Source organism: Schistocerca cancellata, chromosome 9 (assembly GCF_023864275.1).
Source record: "Schistocerca cancellata isolate TAMUIC-IGC-003103 chromosome 9, iqSchCanc2.1, whole genome shotgun sequence".
NCBI lineage: Eukaryota > Metazoa > Arthropoda > Insecta > Orthoptera > Acrididae > Schistocerca > Schistocerca cancellata.
This window is the reverse complement of record NC_064634.1, coordinates 118,531,806-118,549,115: the sequence shown is the minus strand read 5'-3', so window position 1 is coordinate 118,549,115 and position 17,310 is coordinate 118,531,806. Positions and strand designations below refer to the sequence as shown.

The 17,310-nt window shown below is 45.2% G+C and overlaps 1 protein-coding gene across 1 annotated transcript in view; it reads right to left on the bottom strand.

Annotated features, from left to right (window-relative positions):
- Positions 1-8,484: 8,484 nt before the first annotated feature.
- LOC126101219 (roundabout homolog 2-like) overlaps positions 8,485-17,310 on the bottom strand; it is a 348,383-nt gene continuing 339,557 nt past the window's right edge. The window contains exons 21-22 of the mRNA XM_049911911.1: positions 16,432-16,585; positions 8,485-8,971 (exon numbers count right to left, since the gene is read on the bottom strand). Coding sequence (XP_049767868.1) covers positions 8,769-8,971; positions 16,432-16,585 — 357 coding nt within the window. The 3' untranslated portion in view covers positions 8,485-8,768. The remainder of the gene's footprint in view (positions 8,972-16,431; positions 16,586-17,310) is intronic.

The window sequence follows — 17,310 nt, the reverse complement described above, 5'->3', positions numbered from 1 at the left end:
ACACACGTCCATGCCTGAGGCAGGATTCGAACCTGCGGCCGTAGCGGTCGCGCTGTTCCAGACTGTAGGGCCTAGAACCGCTCGGCCACTCCGGCCGGCTCTCTTTCTCACTCTCTCTATATCAGTCAACCATCTTCCTTACCCTACGATAACTTGTCTACAAGGTGAAACGCAAGTACAAGGTCCGGCAGAAAAACCTCCCCTTTAAGGAAAGCTAATAAAAACAAAACCAAATAAGGTAGAACAATTTTATTTATACTAAATAAAAGTACATATTATGCCATTTTAGAAAATACTCTTATGGTGTTACTTTTTAAATAAAACATCCCTTAAATGGCTTCCTGCACTGTCGACACACTGATTGAGTCTTTCCCTGAAGTTATTCATTACTCTTTGAGTCATTTCAGGTGGAATAGCTTCAACCTCTTGTGTAATTGCTTCTTTCAGGGCTCGTAAAGATTGTGGACGTTGTTCATAAACTTTTGCTTTTAAATAGCCCCAAAGAAAGAAATCACAGGGCGTTAAGTCCGGCGATCGTGGGGGCCAGCCAATGTCTCCACGCAACGAGATCACATGTCCAGGAAACATTTCCTTCACCAATGCCAGTGACTGCCGCGCTGTGTGGGCTGTAGCACCATCTTGCTGGAACCACACGTTCTCTATTTCACCAAAAAGCTCCCTTAGTTGCGGTTGGAGAAAGTCGCGGAGCATGGCACAATAGCGTTCACTGTTGACGGTTAAATTCCTGTCATTTTCTTCGAAAAAGTAAGGACCGATCACTCCGGAATTGTAAACAGCACACCATACTGTTACTTTAGGGCTATGAAGTGGTCGTTGATGAAGTTCTTGGGGATTGTGTTCACACCAGTACCTGCAATTTTGGCTGTTCACTGTTCCGGCAAGGTGAAAGTGCGCTTCATCAGAAAAAATCACAATATCGTTGGGAAGAATGTTCCGAAGAAGGTCTTGGCACAAACTTACACGGACAACACAGTCTCGTTTACTCAGTTCCTGCGTAGTTACAAGTTTGTAAGGATGCATTTTAAGATCTCGATGCAAGATTCTTCTCACACTTCGATCAGATATCCGTAATGCTGCCGCATGCTTTTTAGCGGATCGTCGAGGAGATTGTTGAACTGAAGCTCTAACTGCATCAACATTTCCGGGGCCTGTTGCAGTCCGTGGTCGTCCAGGTGGTTTCCTTTTTAATGCGGAACCTGTCTCACGAAAGTTAGCAACCCAAGAATAAATTGTTTTCTTATCGGGAACAGGGTCCCGTCGTCCGAGCGCAAAGCGAACGCGAAAAGCACGTTGAGTATTAATAGGCGATTCGCCATTTTGAATAAAATCTTCCACTACGAAGGCACGATGTTCACCAGACCACGCCATGGCGTACACTGAAAACGGCACGTAGGCAGCTACTTAACGACGCGCCCCCCACCACTCTGCTCCTTCTACTGTCCGCTGCACGTTACTTTGTAATCGGGGAGTTTTTTATGCCGGACCCTGTATTTGCCGTCAGTCCCTTGTTGTCCGGGATTCTGTCACAGGTCATTCAAGACCGTTGGAAAATGAAGGTAGGCTTTGCGGAGAACACATCGATTGGCTGTATGGCGCTGTCTATTGAACTACGTAATATATAACACTCAAGGAAAAGAAGCTATGGTCTCTACCAAAAAGCTTCAAATTTGCGTAGCAATAACATAAAATAAAACACAATTAAAATTATTAGACTGCTGTCTGACTTACTGCCACATTTAACAGTGAGCATAGAAGATGTAAAAATATTTCCAGATTCAAACCTCATGAGCACAGTCGCTATGTTATTCTGTAGAATGCATAGGAAATGTATATTTGGTAAAAAAAAATTATAAAATAATTACAAAGCACAAGGGGAGACAAGCTGTATGGTGCGACTATTACAATTGATTTGATTTAAATTTGGTATCTTTTGGAGTATTTTTCTCTTTATTAATCATCGCGGCGAGGTATGCGGTTCCTCTTACTTACTGAATAGTTCATAGATGGCGACAAATGACAGCAAAATGGATAGTTGGTGTGACTTGCCGTTCCGTTACGGATGTAGAGTCTACTAATTTCAGTGGCACCTCATATAGGTTTTAATTATAAGTACAATAAAATCAATATGCTAAATAGCTTTTATTACCAATGTACAGTCATCTAAACTGACTTAATACGGAAAATTTCTGTAGGTTCAATGTTGTAACCATCGTATTAATGCAGAATTATGTTAACGGTTGCTACATATTGGCAAGACAGCATTCACTTCCCTGGTCAAGCTGTTCCTTGCTTCCCAGCAGGACGTTTTGAAACAGTTCCCAAAATTTCGTGTTTCTGTTAGTGATGTGATCGTTAATCAAACTGCAACTAACATTTTTATGATGGAAAAATATCTCTAGTTGTTGAAGGAGGTGGAGGAACATGCCCTCCCACACTTATGCAACTAACCTTCATTAAATGTCAAAGTCGCCAACTTATTTTTCGTTGTAAGTAAATGAGCGGCTATACTCGATTCCTCCCGGGGTGGCTGAGCGTTTGTAGGCGCTACAGTCTGGAATCGTGCGACCGCTACGGTCGCAGGTTCGAATCCTGCCTCGGGCATGGATGTGTGTGATGTCCTTAGGTTAATTAGGTTTAAGTAGTTCTAAGTTATAGGGGACTGATGACCACAGAAGTTAAGTTCCATAGTGCTCAGAGCCATTTGAACCTCGTGGCAACGTTTCTGTCCAACACGACATGTTTCCCAAACATAATTTCCAGCCTCCTTTCCGTTTGCCCAACGTGACAGGCCCCATAGTCCAAGCAATCAATTTCATAAACTCCAGAAGCATTAAATATATTCTTTGTATCTACAGTACGTTGCAAAATACATTCAAAGTTACTTTTTGTTCCGAAAGACACTGCCACTTCGTACTTTCTAAAGACATTTGTAATCCTTGTACTCATTTCTCCATAGTAATATAAACTAACAAACTTAGTATTTTCTTTAAAAGCCATATTATCGTAAAGGGTAATCTTATTTTCGTATTTATTAGCTATGTTCTTATATATACTACCTACAAAGTCATGTGGATGGTTATTCGCTTTTGCAATATGCCTTATTATTGCGATTTCATCCTCATGTTCGTGGTTTGATAACGGGATTTTGTAACTTTTTATACTATCCTCTGATTATGTACGTCTTGTATCTTTTGGTAATAATACAGGATAGGCACTAACCCTAATCCAGATTTACTTTAATAAAACATGAAAGGAAAGGACGACTGATTGCTGAGCTCTATCATTTTGAAAGTACTTTTTCTTTACATTTTGTGAACAAAAAAATTGTTCAAATGGCTCTGAGCACTATGGGACTTAATTTCTGAGGTCATCAGTCGCCCAGAACTTAGAACTACTTAAACTTAACTAACCTAAGGACATCACACACATCCATGCCCGAGGCAGGATTCGAACCTGCGACCGCAGCGGTCGTGCGGTTCCAGACTGTAGCGCCTACAAACGCTCGGCCACTCTGGCCGGCTTTTATGAACACACTTGTAGTTATAGCCTTTTACAAATACGTACTAAATGCCAAATATAGTTTAGTAATGGGCATCTAAAGCATAAATTACACTTTGAACTATGCCAGAAAGTTGACAGATGCACAAATGTCTCATACAGCGACCAAGATACTGTGTCTCCACACCTACCCTCCACTTCATAGAATCACCAACTCAAAGTATTCGTATACAAGAACATGAGCATTCGTGTTCTGATTAGGGTACTCATCCTTGAAAAGTCGTAAAATCATCTGGTTGTCTAGAGAGTGGCTTTTTTTCAGTTCTGTTCTTTTTTGTCATCACAGGCGTAAGCAGCTTAACTGTCTTATCAAATGATTTTGCATCTACGGTTTGATATTCTGGTCTGATCGAGAGGTAATGGGTAGGGTGAAGAAAGATTTAATAAATTCAAGCTCCCGTTGGGATTCGACCCCGCGACCTTCCAATTTGCAGACATCCGCGGAACCACCAGATCACCAAGTCCGAAATGGTGAAAACTACGCATTATTCATTCCAAAGTGTTTAACACGTTCACGCCGTTGCTGAGAAGTGGGTTCTCGCTGTGGGGCTTCATGCTTCCCTTCATCTGGTGTTGCCGCTTTTCCTGTTTCTCGCTGTGACGCAGCGGACGTATTCGAAAGGCTTAGGCATCTATTTAATAAATTGAGCATTTACACTGAAAGTGGTGTAAGTCCATTTCTTAAAAAAAAAACAGAAATGAACGTAATTGTACATTGGATTCATCACAAATTATGTGATGGCTGAATTGTCCAGTAAGCTCTCTCGCTGTAGGGGCGCATGGGTAGTTAAAAATTGTTCTTTACTCCTGTTTGATAGACAATACATCGTTCGTTAGTGTATTTCTGGTAGCATAACTGGTAGAGTCGAGCTTGAGCCACAATGAGTACACTTGGAAAGGCTATGACGTATTTGAGCCGATGACGACATATGCCACGGGGGAGGGAGGGGGGAGGGGGTGGCAGTAGATTTACTGATAATGGCTTCGTGGTCCTCCACCAACAGATAGCTTATTGGTACAGTCACCAAAGCGCCATGCCATCTGTGTCCACACTTTAATAAAAAATGCTCACAGCCAGAAGAATCAGTGTGAAGCAAACGTGTAGAAGCAAACAGGCAGCCATATCACAGAGGCCCCCTCGTGCTTCCTACAGCCAACTGAACGAGTTTGAAAGGGGTCAAATTGTGGCCTTGCGAGTGGTGGGATAGTCCTTTAGGAGATTTGCCAATTGGACGTGCTGCGTCAGCTGTGCAAGGAGACTACTATCAGTGGTCACGTGAACATTTTCACACCTGTAGACGAGGCTCTGGACGTCCACGCAGCACAGACGACGGCCAGGATTGTCATACTGTAAGGTCAGCAGCAGCAGGTGGTACAGCTACCACAGCAGAGATAAGATGGCTCGTGAGCCCAGACGTGCCAACACGAACTGTTGCAAACCGGATATTTAGTTAGAGACTAGGGGCACGCACAACACTAGCCTGTCTTACAGTCACACCGCAGTTTCAACGTGCCCGGCTCGACTTGTGCCGTCAGATGATTGCTTGGAAGATAGAATGGCGCGCCGTGGTGTCCAGCGATGAAAACAGATTCTGCCTGCACGAAAGTGATGGTTGTTTCCGCGAACGTCGTAGACCTAGTAAGCACTGTTTCATAGAGTGCATTCGCCCAAGACACGTTGACCCCACTCCAGATCTTATGGTCTGGGATGCGACAAGCTACAGCTCTCGTTCACCTTTGGTGTTTCTGGAGGGGATGCTAACCAGCTCTCGGTACTTGCAGAATGTTGTTAGACCCGTTCTTTTGCCGTTCTTGCAACAGGACGGTTATGTGTTGTTCTAATGGGATAATGCTCATCCACACATTTCCCGTAAAACTCATTGTGCTCTGCAAGAAGCGCAACAACTTGCCAGGCATACACAATCTCCGGACTTGTCCCTAGTCGATCAAGTGTGGGATACGAGATGCGACGAGTAGTGACTCGTGCGACTGGTCAAAGAACAACTCCTGTAGAGTTACGTGAACAGACCGCAAAGGCGTGGAATAACGTTTTCCAGGACAGTATTCCACATTTGTATGATCGTCCTTATTGCAGAGTCAGCGCCTGAAGTGGCGCAAGTGGAGGCTACATCACATTAGAGATGGGTAGTTCGCGAACGAACGTGTGGAAAGGAACGGTTCACCAAGATGAACGGAAGGACCGGGGAACGAATTCCAAGAAACGATCGGTTCATAGTTCACTTCGGTCGCGGCGGTCTACTTATAGTTCCCGGGAACGAGGAACGATCGGTTCATAGTTCACTAGTTCACTTCGGTCGCAGCGGTCACTTCGGCAGTTCTCGTTCCAGCCTCGGTCGCGTGCTCGCCTCAGTCTCGGTCTCCCTCGGTCGCACTCGCCGTTCTTCGCATGACCAGTTCCACTGCCGACTGCTCCTAGTTAGTTCAGTATCCAATTGTTCGTTTCGTTCACCGCGCTCGCCTATTTTACGTGTGTTCCAAACTGTTCTTGCACTTGGTTCTGGCTATTCAGCGTCCGCGACCGGTTATCAAAAAGTATTTTATAGTTACGTAAATTGCATAAAAATTACGTTGTATGTAATAGGTACGTCTTTCCAGGTAACAAAAGGGCATATCAGCTCACTTCACTATATCGATGAACAACAGAAGACATACTTATAACAAGACAAGTTTTTTTTTTATTCATATATTTTTCGGTTTCATCGACTTGATTTAGCAGCTAACTTTCAATAATTTGCTTAATTTTTAGTGTAGGAAAATTCATATAAAACGATTTTCGTGTATCTTTCATATACAAAACATTACATTTAGGAAGGCTCTAATTATTTTTAAGTTTCGTTGTTTCCAATTTGCATTACCTGCTAGTTTGGTTTCTTTGGGGAAAAAAAGTGGGTTGTGGGTCATTTTGGCTCAGTAGAAAAAGCGGTCCCTCTCCATTTGAAAAGACACAGATTGCCATAAAATCATATTTATTTATTATCCCAAAAACATTTGTTCAGCAGGAGCTTTCAAACCAAAAACTTTATTACTACGAACTTCATTATTATTATTATTGCTGCATTAACGTTAATAATGCAACATAAAAACCTAATTTAAAGTAAGCGTGTGACGCAAGTACGACAAAACCACATTTTATTTTATGCTTCCATAAAGTCTCTACTTCGCTTACGAACTCAGAGTCAACGTGAAGTATATATAGAGTGTAAACGATTATTGTTTACAACGTAGCATAGCTATGTCATGGAAGTCGAAACGAAGAATTTTATACAAGACACTTGTGATATATGAAGTTGGGAAACAGCCACCAACAGGTTTAGAAGACCACATGAGCTATAGCCCATGCGCGTGGCGTGAGATTTTCATGTTCTCTTCTCCAGCTCTCTACACATCGTCATCGATTGTTTCGCAATTGTTGCTTGCATGAGCTTGTTATTTCTTCACTGCCTAATTATTACATGTTTGACTGTTTGTTGTATCTGCTCGTAACGGGCAACACATCGTCCGTAATTGGCGAGCAGTCTTCACTCGGGGCCAGTTTTACGTGCGCCACCCAATATTATTTCCCTGCGATCAGCCACAAAAGACTACGGTTGGCTAAACGACAGGTTCTGCAGAATCACAGAAATTACTTCTAAAAGTGTGTAAGATTTCTGTAATGAATAAAAACTCTATACTCTTGGTGTCCTCCATCCTACATTCACCTACACTACTAGTTTCCAGTTTTTCATTAGAACAATATACCAAGCACAAATGAACGGGGAACGAGTAAAAATGAACGGTTCCGAAAAAAGAACGATCAGCAGCGAACTAGTTCCCAAGGATGAACGAGTTTGCCCATCTCTACACCACATACCACCTGGGTCGATAGCTGGTTATCTCAGAAGCGCTTGTGCTATTGACGTGTGAATATATTCACTTCATGTGCTCCATATTCCCTGTTGCAACAATAAATCCTGAGTGAAATGGAGACCTCTACAAGGTTGTACATTTTTTGGCAGTTTATTTAAATATTAAATAGTCTCTACTACATATACATTAAACATTTGATGACAGAATACATGAAAATGATCCCATACTCGCAAAAAACCGTCGTAGAGAGTGGACACAAGAGATGCTGAATTTAATTTCATCTTTTAGAAGGTTGCCTGCTATATCAACCGAAATATTGGTACTTGAATTACATCACGACGAGATAACAGGCAGGCAAGCAGCAGGTAGCCCTTCTTCAGGCCACAAGTGGCCCATCGGGACCATCCGACCGCCGTATCATCCTCAGATGAGGATGTGGATAGGATGGGCATGTGAGCAGCACACTGCTCTCCCGGTCGTTATGATGGTTTTCTGTGACCGGAGCCGCTACTATTCGGTAGAGTAGCTCCTCTATTGGCATCACGAGGCTGAGTGCACTCCGAAAAATGGACAGCGCACGGCAGCCCGGACGGTCACCCATCCCAGTGCCGGCCACGCCCAACAGCGCTTAACTTCAGTGATCTGACGGGAACCTGTGTATCCACTGTGGCAAGGCCGTTGCACGAGATAACAAACCCAGAATAATTGAAATGAACTCTGACAGCGAAAACCTACGTTCATCTATAGACGGTATTTGGTTGTGACTGGAACTGGTTTACAAAGAACAGGTTATAACTTGTGGACTATTCTTGGAAATATCGTTAGAAATCGATTATGTTCTGTTCTGTGTTTATAAAGGAATGTAGGCTTGTGTGTGAGAAGAAATATCATCTGTAACACGCTTTGCTATGGATGTGACACGATGTGGAGGATAGAGGAGGATAAAGATGGGCATTCTTACAACAGTCTTGGCTGAGCAGTAACAACTTATTGAGGTAATTCAAAAGTCAAGTAAAATCAAGTCTAATTGTTCCGAAAATTTATTCCAAACGGTTGTACATGATATATATATTCAATACGTATGCTTTGCACAGATATATTTATGCTGCTTCTCTAAGCAACATTTTCGTATTCTACAAAACGTATTTACAGTACTAAAATACACAGTCAAAACATTTGATACAGGTATGAGTGTCTAAAACTAATTTGTAAAATACATCAAAAATGAAGTATTACGTTTCGTCAGACGAACCAGAGATTCATCTCTCTTTTTAAAATCACACATGGTAAACAGACATCACACTATGAGCAAGATTCGTAAATCAGACCGTATACTTCACATCCGACACAGAGTTGTTGGCATCCACGGAGCTGGACGTTGTCCACGAAATCCGGTTGTTACGGCCGCACCTCTCGTCTGAGCAAGTTTCGTGGATTCGGTGCCCATCTTCTACGCTAGCACTCGTTTCGCTGTTGGGTGACTGGGAGTTTGGGTAATCCAATTTCGCGTAGCCGGGAAGCTCGTCTGCAAAGGGAGAAAAACAGTCATTAGTTTATATAGCACACTCAATCAACTATGCCGGCCGCGGTGGTCTAGCGGTTCTGGAGCTGCAGTCCGGAACCGCGGGACTGCTACGGTCGCAGGTTCGAATGCTGCCTCGGGCATGGGTGTGTGTAATGTCCTTAGGTTAGTTAGGTTTAAGTAGTTCTAAGTTCTAGGGGACTTATGACCTAAGATGTTGAGTCCCATAGTGCTCAGAGCCATTTGAACCATTTTGAACCTCTTCCCCCCCCCCCCTTTTTCCCTCGTACAGTTCCACCCGTGTCAGTTTTCACTACTAATTGTGATGCACACTATGTTCAAATCTTGGGCGCACTTGGCCCTCACCCGCCGCTGTGTCGGAGCGGTTCTAGGCGCTTCAGTCCGAAACTGCGCTGTTGCTACGGTCGCAAGTTCGAATTGTGCTCGGGCATGGAGTTGTGTGATGTCCGTAGGTTCGTTAGGATTGAGTAGTTCTAAGTCTAGGGGACTGATGACCTCAGATGTTAAGTCCTATAGTGCTCAGAGCCATTTTTTTTAACTTGGCCCTCCTCTCAGCTTGGCAGCCCAAGGGGTGGCTTATGTCACTCGGGTCGTAAACCGGCCTGCTGGTACCTGTCAAAGCAATTCTTATGCATGCAGGTTTACTGGTTCAGTGTGCAGAAAGATAAGACATGTTTCGAATTTCCAACGTCTGTAAGTGTCATTGTACACTATCTGGTCAAAAGTAATCCGTATGTAATGCGGAACTGGCCAGAAGATGTCGCAAGTGGCGGCCCCGCCAGTATAAAAGAAGGCGCGGAGTGTGGTTTGGTCAGTAGGCCAAAAGAAGCTGTTACAGCAAAACGTGTCGGTCAAGAAAGGTCAGTGACTTCGAAATGGACAAATCACTGAATGTCAATTGAGTAACAAATCCATCATGGACATTCCAACCATTCTAAAATTGTTCAGGTCCACTGCTGGTGATGCGAACTGCGAAGAACAACTACAACTAAACCAGGACCAGACAAACATCGTGTACAGACATGGACTGTTCAACACTAAGGAGGATGGTTGTATAAAATCACTTGAAATCAGTGGAAGGAATCACTCAAGAGCTACCAGCAGTCAGCCAATACGACGACCGTGTGTAAGAAATTAAAAGGAATGGGGTGCAATGGTCGGGCATCTTCTGAAAAGCCAGACATTTCTGTAGCAATTCTTGAAATGGTATAAAGACCGACGTCACTGAACAGTGGACGACTGGAAACGAGTCATTTGGAGTGATAAATAACGCTATAACCTGTGGAAATCCGTTGAAAGGGTTTGGGTTTGGAGGACGTCTGGTGAACGTCACTTGTCTTCATCTCTATTGGCTACAGCGAAGTATAGAGGAAGTGGTATTATGGTATGGGGGATGGCCCACTTATTGCGCTTAAGCAAAGGGTGAGTGCAGAAGTATATGAACACATTTTACAGCATTGTGTTCAACGTGCTGTAAAGATTCGGAGGCGATGATTGCATCAGCGTGACAGTGCTACTCAATCATGAGGCAGTATTTGCGAGGCAATGGTCTGTGGACAATAACATTCCTGAAATGGACAGGCCAGCTTACAGTCCCGACCTGAACCCAATGGAACACGTTTTTAACCTCGACTTCGTTCCAGACACCAGCGTCCCGCAATACTACCTGTTTTAGTTTCGGCTCTTGAAGAGGAATGAGCTGCCATTCCTCCACATTCAGACGCCTGACTGAAAGTTTTTCAACAGCATTCAAGCCATCATAATGGTGAAGATGGGAAACATCCCATATAAATTTCCGCTAATGGGTGTTCGGCTGCTTTCGATCGGTTAATGTCAGTTGCAGTCAGTTGATGGATCAACATCAGATTAAATGTTACCCATCAATAAAATTTGATTACGCTGTTCTACAAAGGCATGTACATTAGAAATGCCTGTCTTTCTTGTGTTTTATTTTCACAGTAAAAAACTTTTTTAACGTTCATAATACACTCCTGGAAATGGAAAAAAGAACACATTGACACCGGTGTGTCAGACCCACCATACTTGCTCCGGACACTGCGAGAGGGCTGTACAAGCAATGATCACACGCACGGCACAGCGGACACACCAGGAACCGCGGTGTTGGCCGTCGAATGGCGCTAGCTGCGCAGCATTTGTGCACCGCCGCCGTCAGTGTCAGCCAGTTTGCCGTGGCATACGGAGCTCCATCGCAGTCTTTAACACTGGTAGCATGCCGCGACAGCGTGGACGTGAACCGTATGTGCAGTTGACGGACTTTGAGCGAGGGCGTATAGTGGGCATGCGGGAGGCCGGGTGGACGTACCGCCGAATTGCTCAACACGTGGGGCGTGAGGTCTCCACAGTACATCGATGTTGTCGCCAGTGGTCGGCGGAAGGTGCACGTGCCCGTCGACCTGGGACCGGACCGCAGCGACGCACGGATGCACGCCAAGACCGTAGGATCCTACGCAGTGCCGTAGGGGACCGCACCGCCACTTCCCAGCAAATTAGGGACACTGTTGCTCCTGGGGTATCGGCGAGGACCATTCGCAACCGTCTCCATGAAGCTGGGCTACGGTCCCGCACACCGTTAGGCCGTCTTCCGCTCACGCCCCAACATCGTGCAGCCCGCCTCCAGTGGTGTCGCGACAGGCGTGAATGGAGGGACGAATGGAGACGTGTCGTCTTCAGCGATGAGAGTCGCTTCTGCCTTGGTGCCAATGATGGTCGTATGCGTGTTTGGTGCCGTGCAGGTGAGCGCCACAATCAGGACTGCATACGACCGAGGCACACAGGGCCAACACCCGGCATCATGGTGTGGGGAGCGATCTCCTACACTGGCCGTACACCACTGGTGATCGTCGAGGGGACACTGAATAGTGCACGGTACATCCAAACCGTCATCGAACCCATCGTTCTACCATTCCTAGACCGGCAAGGGAACTTGCTGTTCCAACAGGACAATGCACGTCCGCATGTATCCCGTGCCACCCAACGTGCTCTAGAAGGTGTAAGTCAACTACCCTGGCCAGCAAGATCTCCGGATCTGTCCCCCATTGAGCATGTTTGGGACTGGATGAAGCGTCGTCTCACGCGGTCTGCACGTCCAGCACGAACGCTGGTCCAACTGAGGCGCCAGGTGGAAATGGCATGGCAAGCCGTTCCACAGGACTACATCCAGCATCTCTACGATCGTCTCCATGGGAGAATAGCAGCCTGCATTGCTGCGAAAGGTGGATATACACTGTACTAGTGCCGACATTGTGCATGCTCTGTTGCCTGTGTCTATGTGCCTGTGGTTCTGTCAGTGTGATCATGTGATGTATCTGACCCCAGGAATGTGTCAATAAAGTTTCCCCTTCCTGGGACAATGAATTCACGGTGTTCTTATTTCAATTTCCAGGAGTGTACCTGATGTTTCATTTTCCTCGATCTAAGCCCGCACAAGTTCGTAACAATGCAGACAGAGCATACCTTTATCTCAACAGTTTATATTTTGGCTAACAAAAGGATGAAGGAGATTAAGCAACGAAAAAAATTTAAAATATTTTAAACCAGATGTTGAGACTTTTGATGACGATACCGTGGACACTATAAGAGGTAATGTATTGGTTATCCTTATACAGGTGTCTTTCTCACTTAGAAGGAGGCACTGGAAAGATATGGTCCACCTACTGGCAGACGAATCAAAACGAAAAAGGAATATTTTATAACCATCTTTAACCTAGGCCTTAACTGATGAATAAAAGTTATTTGAAACTGAAACTTGGACTTTGGTCAACGTAACATCAGACAGAAAGGGAACCAGAAGTAGCTAATCGATGCCTGAGGAATGGCAGGTGATGATATTGAATACTATAAACCTCGCTTTGTCGCAAAAAGTTATCGCCATATCCGAGACTGGCCTTTGATGAAACGGTCTTGGCTACTATTCATCATTCTGCAGCTGTAACTTGTTAGCTATAGCAGCTGAAGTTGATCTTTACACCGACCACATGGATGCACCAACCATGATCCTATAAGGTGATCACGTTGAAGAAGTCTAGATTCGTCAACGCATACGTTGCATGAAGAAGGAGGACGAGAGTAAGCCTCCCATCTAAAGACAGAACTTTGTGAATTAAAGCAGACTTCATGCGTTTGGTATGAAAAGTTGGATTCGACATTACCTAGACTGAACCTATAGAAACCAGAATATGTTTCCAGTATTTATTACAGAACTGAGAATCAATTTAAATCCAAGATTTTATTATTTGGATGTCGACAAACGCCTCAATGCACCGGTCATTAGACTGTGCTCTGGAAAAGTCTGCTATTCGAGCCACCTCCATCAAGTAAAGCTTTAGCACGAACCGTTTTTTCCTCAATAGGCTTAAAAGAAGCCAACAGATTTCTGGAATGCAGAATCATTGAGAAGGAGCAAGAGGAATTTAACGGGAATCTTAGGAAACAAGGAAACAGAAACGCCACTTGAATGAAAAGGAGTTTGGCTGTTTCATAACTGTGCCTCCAACGTTATGTTTTAACATACCTCTGAATTTGTAAGATTGACTAATACTGAGCGTTGCGTTTCCTTTCGTTATCACATTAGTGTCTGAAAAACCGCTGTCTATGTGGCTGTACAGTTTAATTCACTGCGGACTGAGGCAATTTTTAAGCGCTTGCGTCAAGTGCTGTATCCTGGGACGTCCACATGAATGACAAATGGAATCAACTTTCTTTCAAGCAGAGGATGAGTCGAGAGAAGATCAGTGTTGAGACATAACTGGCACGCTACAGCAAAGTTTATTAAGATAGTGATTGGATTTCTCAATGTAGATGTAAGTGGCAGTTTCTGATGACGAGAAAGTCCCAGGTTTCCAGCCATGAGATAGTGTTGAAAAATAGCGATGTTTCATAATCATCACCTTCATCGAAGTGCCAGAAATGTCCACGGAGGGAATCAAGCGTAGCCCCCGGCAGCACTCCAAGATCTCTCCCACATGACTAGAGTACGCTCGACCACAGCACCGCATGCAGGAGGAGCAGGTAGCCTCTGCCCTCGCCAGAGTGGATCACCTAAAATGTGCACCGCAAATATTGCGGGAATGGTTTTCACGGAATGGATTGGTAGTAAGGGGCTAGTATTGTAGATTGTGCTAACATAAACTTTTTAAAAAGGACGATGCCTGTTGGCATCAACAATTTAAGAGTAGGGTGAATTTGAATTTCTGTTGCGTTTGTTTCAGGATTCTGGTGCAAGTCATTTACGAGACACAATATTTTGAAAATCTTACACACCGGCACTCCTACACTACATATGGTGGCACACGCTACAGAGTAACACAAGTGCATACACTAGTTATGTGGATTCTGCCCTGTAACGAGACAAATCACCAGCACAGGTTGTGTTCAAAATGACCACTGGTAGCGGCAATACACGCTTCCAGTCTGGTACGGAACGACTGCTGCACACGTGCTAGGATTTGAGCGGAAATATCTGAGCAGGTTGCAGTAATACGTCGTTTCATAACATCGGGTGCTATTTGACTGTCCTGGTAAACAGAGTATTTCAGCTTTCCCCACAGAAAAACGTCTACAAGCGTCAAATTAGGGAAAAATGCCGGCCAACGTACAGGTCCTTTTTGTCGAATCCGATGATTTGGAACAATTCGTGAAGACATGCTGTAGTATTTCGTGCACTATAGGCTGGGCAGCCTTCATGTTGTTACCACAGGTTCCTCTTAGCCTGCAGAGAAACGACTTCCAGCGTCCGTGGAAGATGGTTAAGAGGTTGCAACACTTGTGCGCATTTAGTGTTCCGTTCAAAAAAAAAATGGTTCAAATGGCTCTAAGCACTATGGGACTTAACTTCTGAGGTCATCAGTCCCCTAGAACTTAGAACTACTTAAACCTAACTAACCTAAGGACATCACACACATCCATGCCCGAGGCAGGATTCGAACCTGCGACCGTAGCGGTCGCGCAGTTGCAGACTGTAGCGCCTAGAACCGCTCGACCACTACGGCCGGCCCAGTGTACAGTCTATTGAACACAGGATTATGAGCTGATGGCTCACTTTCTCACACCACACATTTACCCTTCATGGATGCAGACGTTCTACCTGACAAGGCCAATGGGGATTTTCAACAGACCAATAGCGCATGTTTCGGCGGTTTACCGCGCCCTGATTTATAAATGTCGCTTCAGCACTAATCAGGATACATGATAAACCTGGAGTATCCTGTCGCAATGCCCACGTACAGAAGTTAACACGACTCTCATAATCGTTTCCATGCAGCTCTTAATGGACAGAGAGAGATGTGATACGGATGTCGATGGGGAACATGTAGTGCACTTGCGTGACTCATTCCACTTTGTGAGATTGCGAGGAAGCTAATGTGCACATCGACTGCAACAGGAGCAAGAGCATTAATTTCCTCCTCTTCTGCCGGCCGGAGTGGCCCAGAGGTTCTAGGCGCTACAGTCTGTAACCGCGTGACCGCTACGGTTTTAGGTTCGAATCCTGCCTCGGGCATTGATGTGTATGATGTCCTTAGGTTAGTTAGGTTTAAGTAGTTCTAAGTTCTAGGGGACTGATGACCTCAGAAGTTAAGTCCCATACTGCTCAGAGCCATTTGAACCATTTTGAACCTCCTCTTCTGTCGTCACTCTAGCAAGTCGAGCCGGCCGCGGTGGTCTAGCGGTTCTGGCGCTGCAGTCCGGAACCGCGGAACTGCTACGGTCGCGGGTTCGAATCCTACCTCGGGCATGAGTGTGTGTGATGTCCTTAGGTTAGTTAGGTTTAAGTAGTTCTAAGTTCTAGGGGACTTATGACCTAAGATGTTGAGTCCCATAGTGCTCAGAGCCATTTGAACCATTTAGCAAGTCGCAATGCACTCAAGGAACACACAAGCACGCCGTAAGCAAACGCAGCAACATCATAGGTAGCAACTACGCGAGTTGAATGGCATAATCAAATGTAGGTTTGGAAACTTTTCTATGTACGATATCTCGAAATGATTCGCACTAGAATCCTGCAAAAAACACCTCTGACAGTCTAACTTACCGTACATTTACTTTGTTGGTGTTAACAGGCACTTTCACATATAAAAAACTTCATTTATTCACACAAATAACCTTTCTAAGTATTATTACAATTTGTCCATTGGCTAACAATACGAGCCGCTGACTTATCAATCCATTCTCTGAGAACCGCAGATCGAAAACGCTTTCAATTTCCGCCATATTTGTGGGGCAAGTTGTAGGTGATTCACCCTGTGTATACGGACATACTATATGCTCCGATACATCAGCAGAAAATGATGAACGTGACACTCGTCGAAACATCTTGTGTTTTCAACAGTGTCACATGACAGGTTTTCGTCACCCACTGGGTTGTTTGAAGCAAGTAACTGTCCAGGCGCCCGCTGAGAGTACTGGATTGTTGGAGACGGACTTACCTGTGGTGGGCTCCACGTCCTCCATGGGCGAGGGCGCCCCGGCGCAGCCGCTGCCGGAGTCAGAGCTGGCGGTAGGGGAGGCGGGTCGCTGATGGTGGCAGCGCCGGGGGGCGCGGCAGCGGCGGCGGCAGCGGTGCCGGCACGCACCGCCCTCCTGCGAACACCGCGCGCGTATATTCACTACGGGTACAAGCAAGGCTGGCTTAAAGCGAAAGCGTCACAAGGCACCGCTGTGAGCGCCAAGCTGACAAGGAGACCGCGCAGGCACTCTTCATCAACAGTTTCGTTCAGATTTATGGTAGCGTGAGTTTTGCGAAATCTCTCGGCAACGGCGAGCCTCGCGGCGTGCATAAAGTTGGCAGCACACTCAAATCTCGACTGCAGGTGTTCCGTTGACCTGCAGTGGTAGGGTGGGGGTGGCAGTGTTGCGCGTGTGCGTAGCAGCTGTTAGTTGTGTTATCGTCTACAGGGTGTTTCCGCAAAAGCGTGCAGAAATGTAATAGGACATAGAGAATGTTCCACTGAACAATTTGAGGTAAGCAATCGTGGATCAGAGAAGCCAGCTTAAGGAGATACGGAAGTATGTCAGGCATTGATGTTTCCCGGCTGATTTACATCTAACATGCGTACAAGTTTACACATACGATGCTGTTTATTTACATGTACCTTTTCCATTTCCTGCAAAGAAACGAGGAGGACGAGCCTGATTACTAGGAAGTGTTTCCTGGTCACTGGATTTGAAGGGGAGGTCCGTTGCATGACCTGCGACGTCACCTACCCTGTAGGTCCTTCATTATTTCCTATGGGATTGCTAAAGTCACTTGTTAATGAGATCACATTAGATAAGGAGATGGAATTAGTTGCCAGAATTGCAGCTGC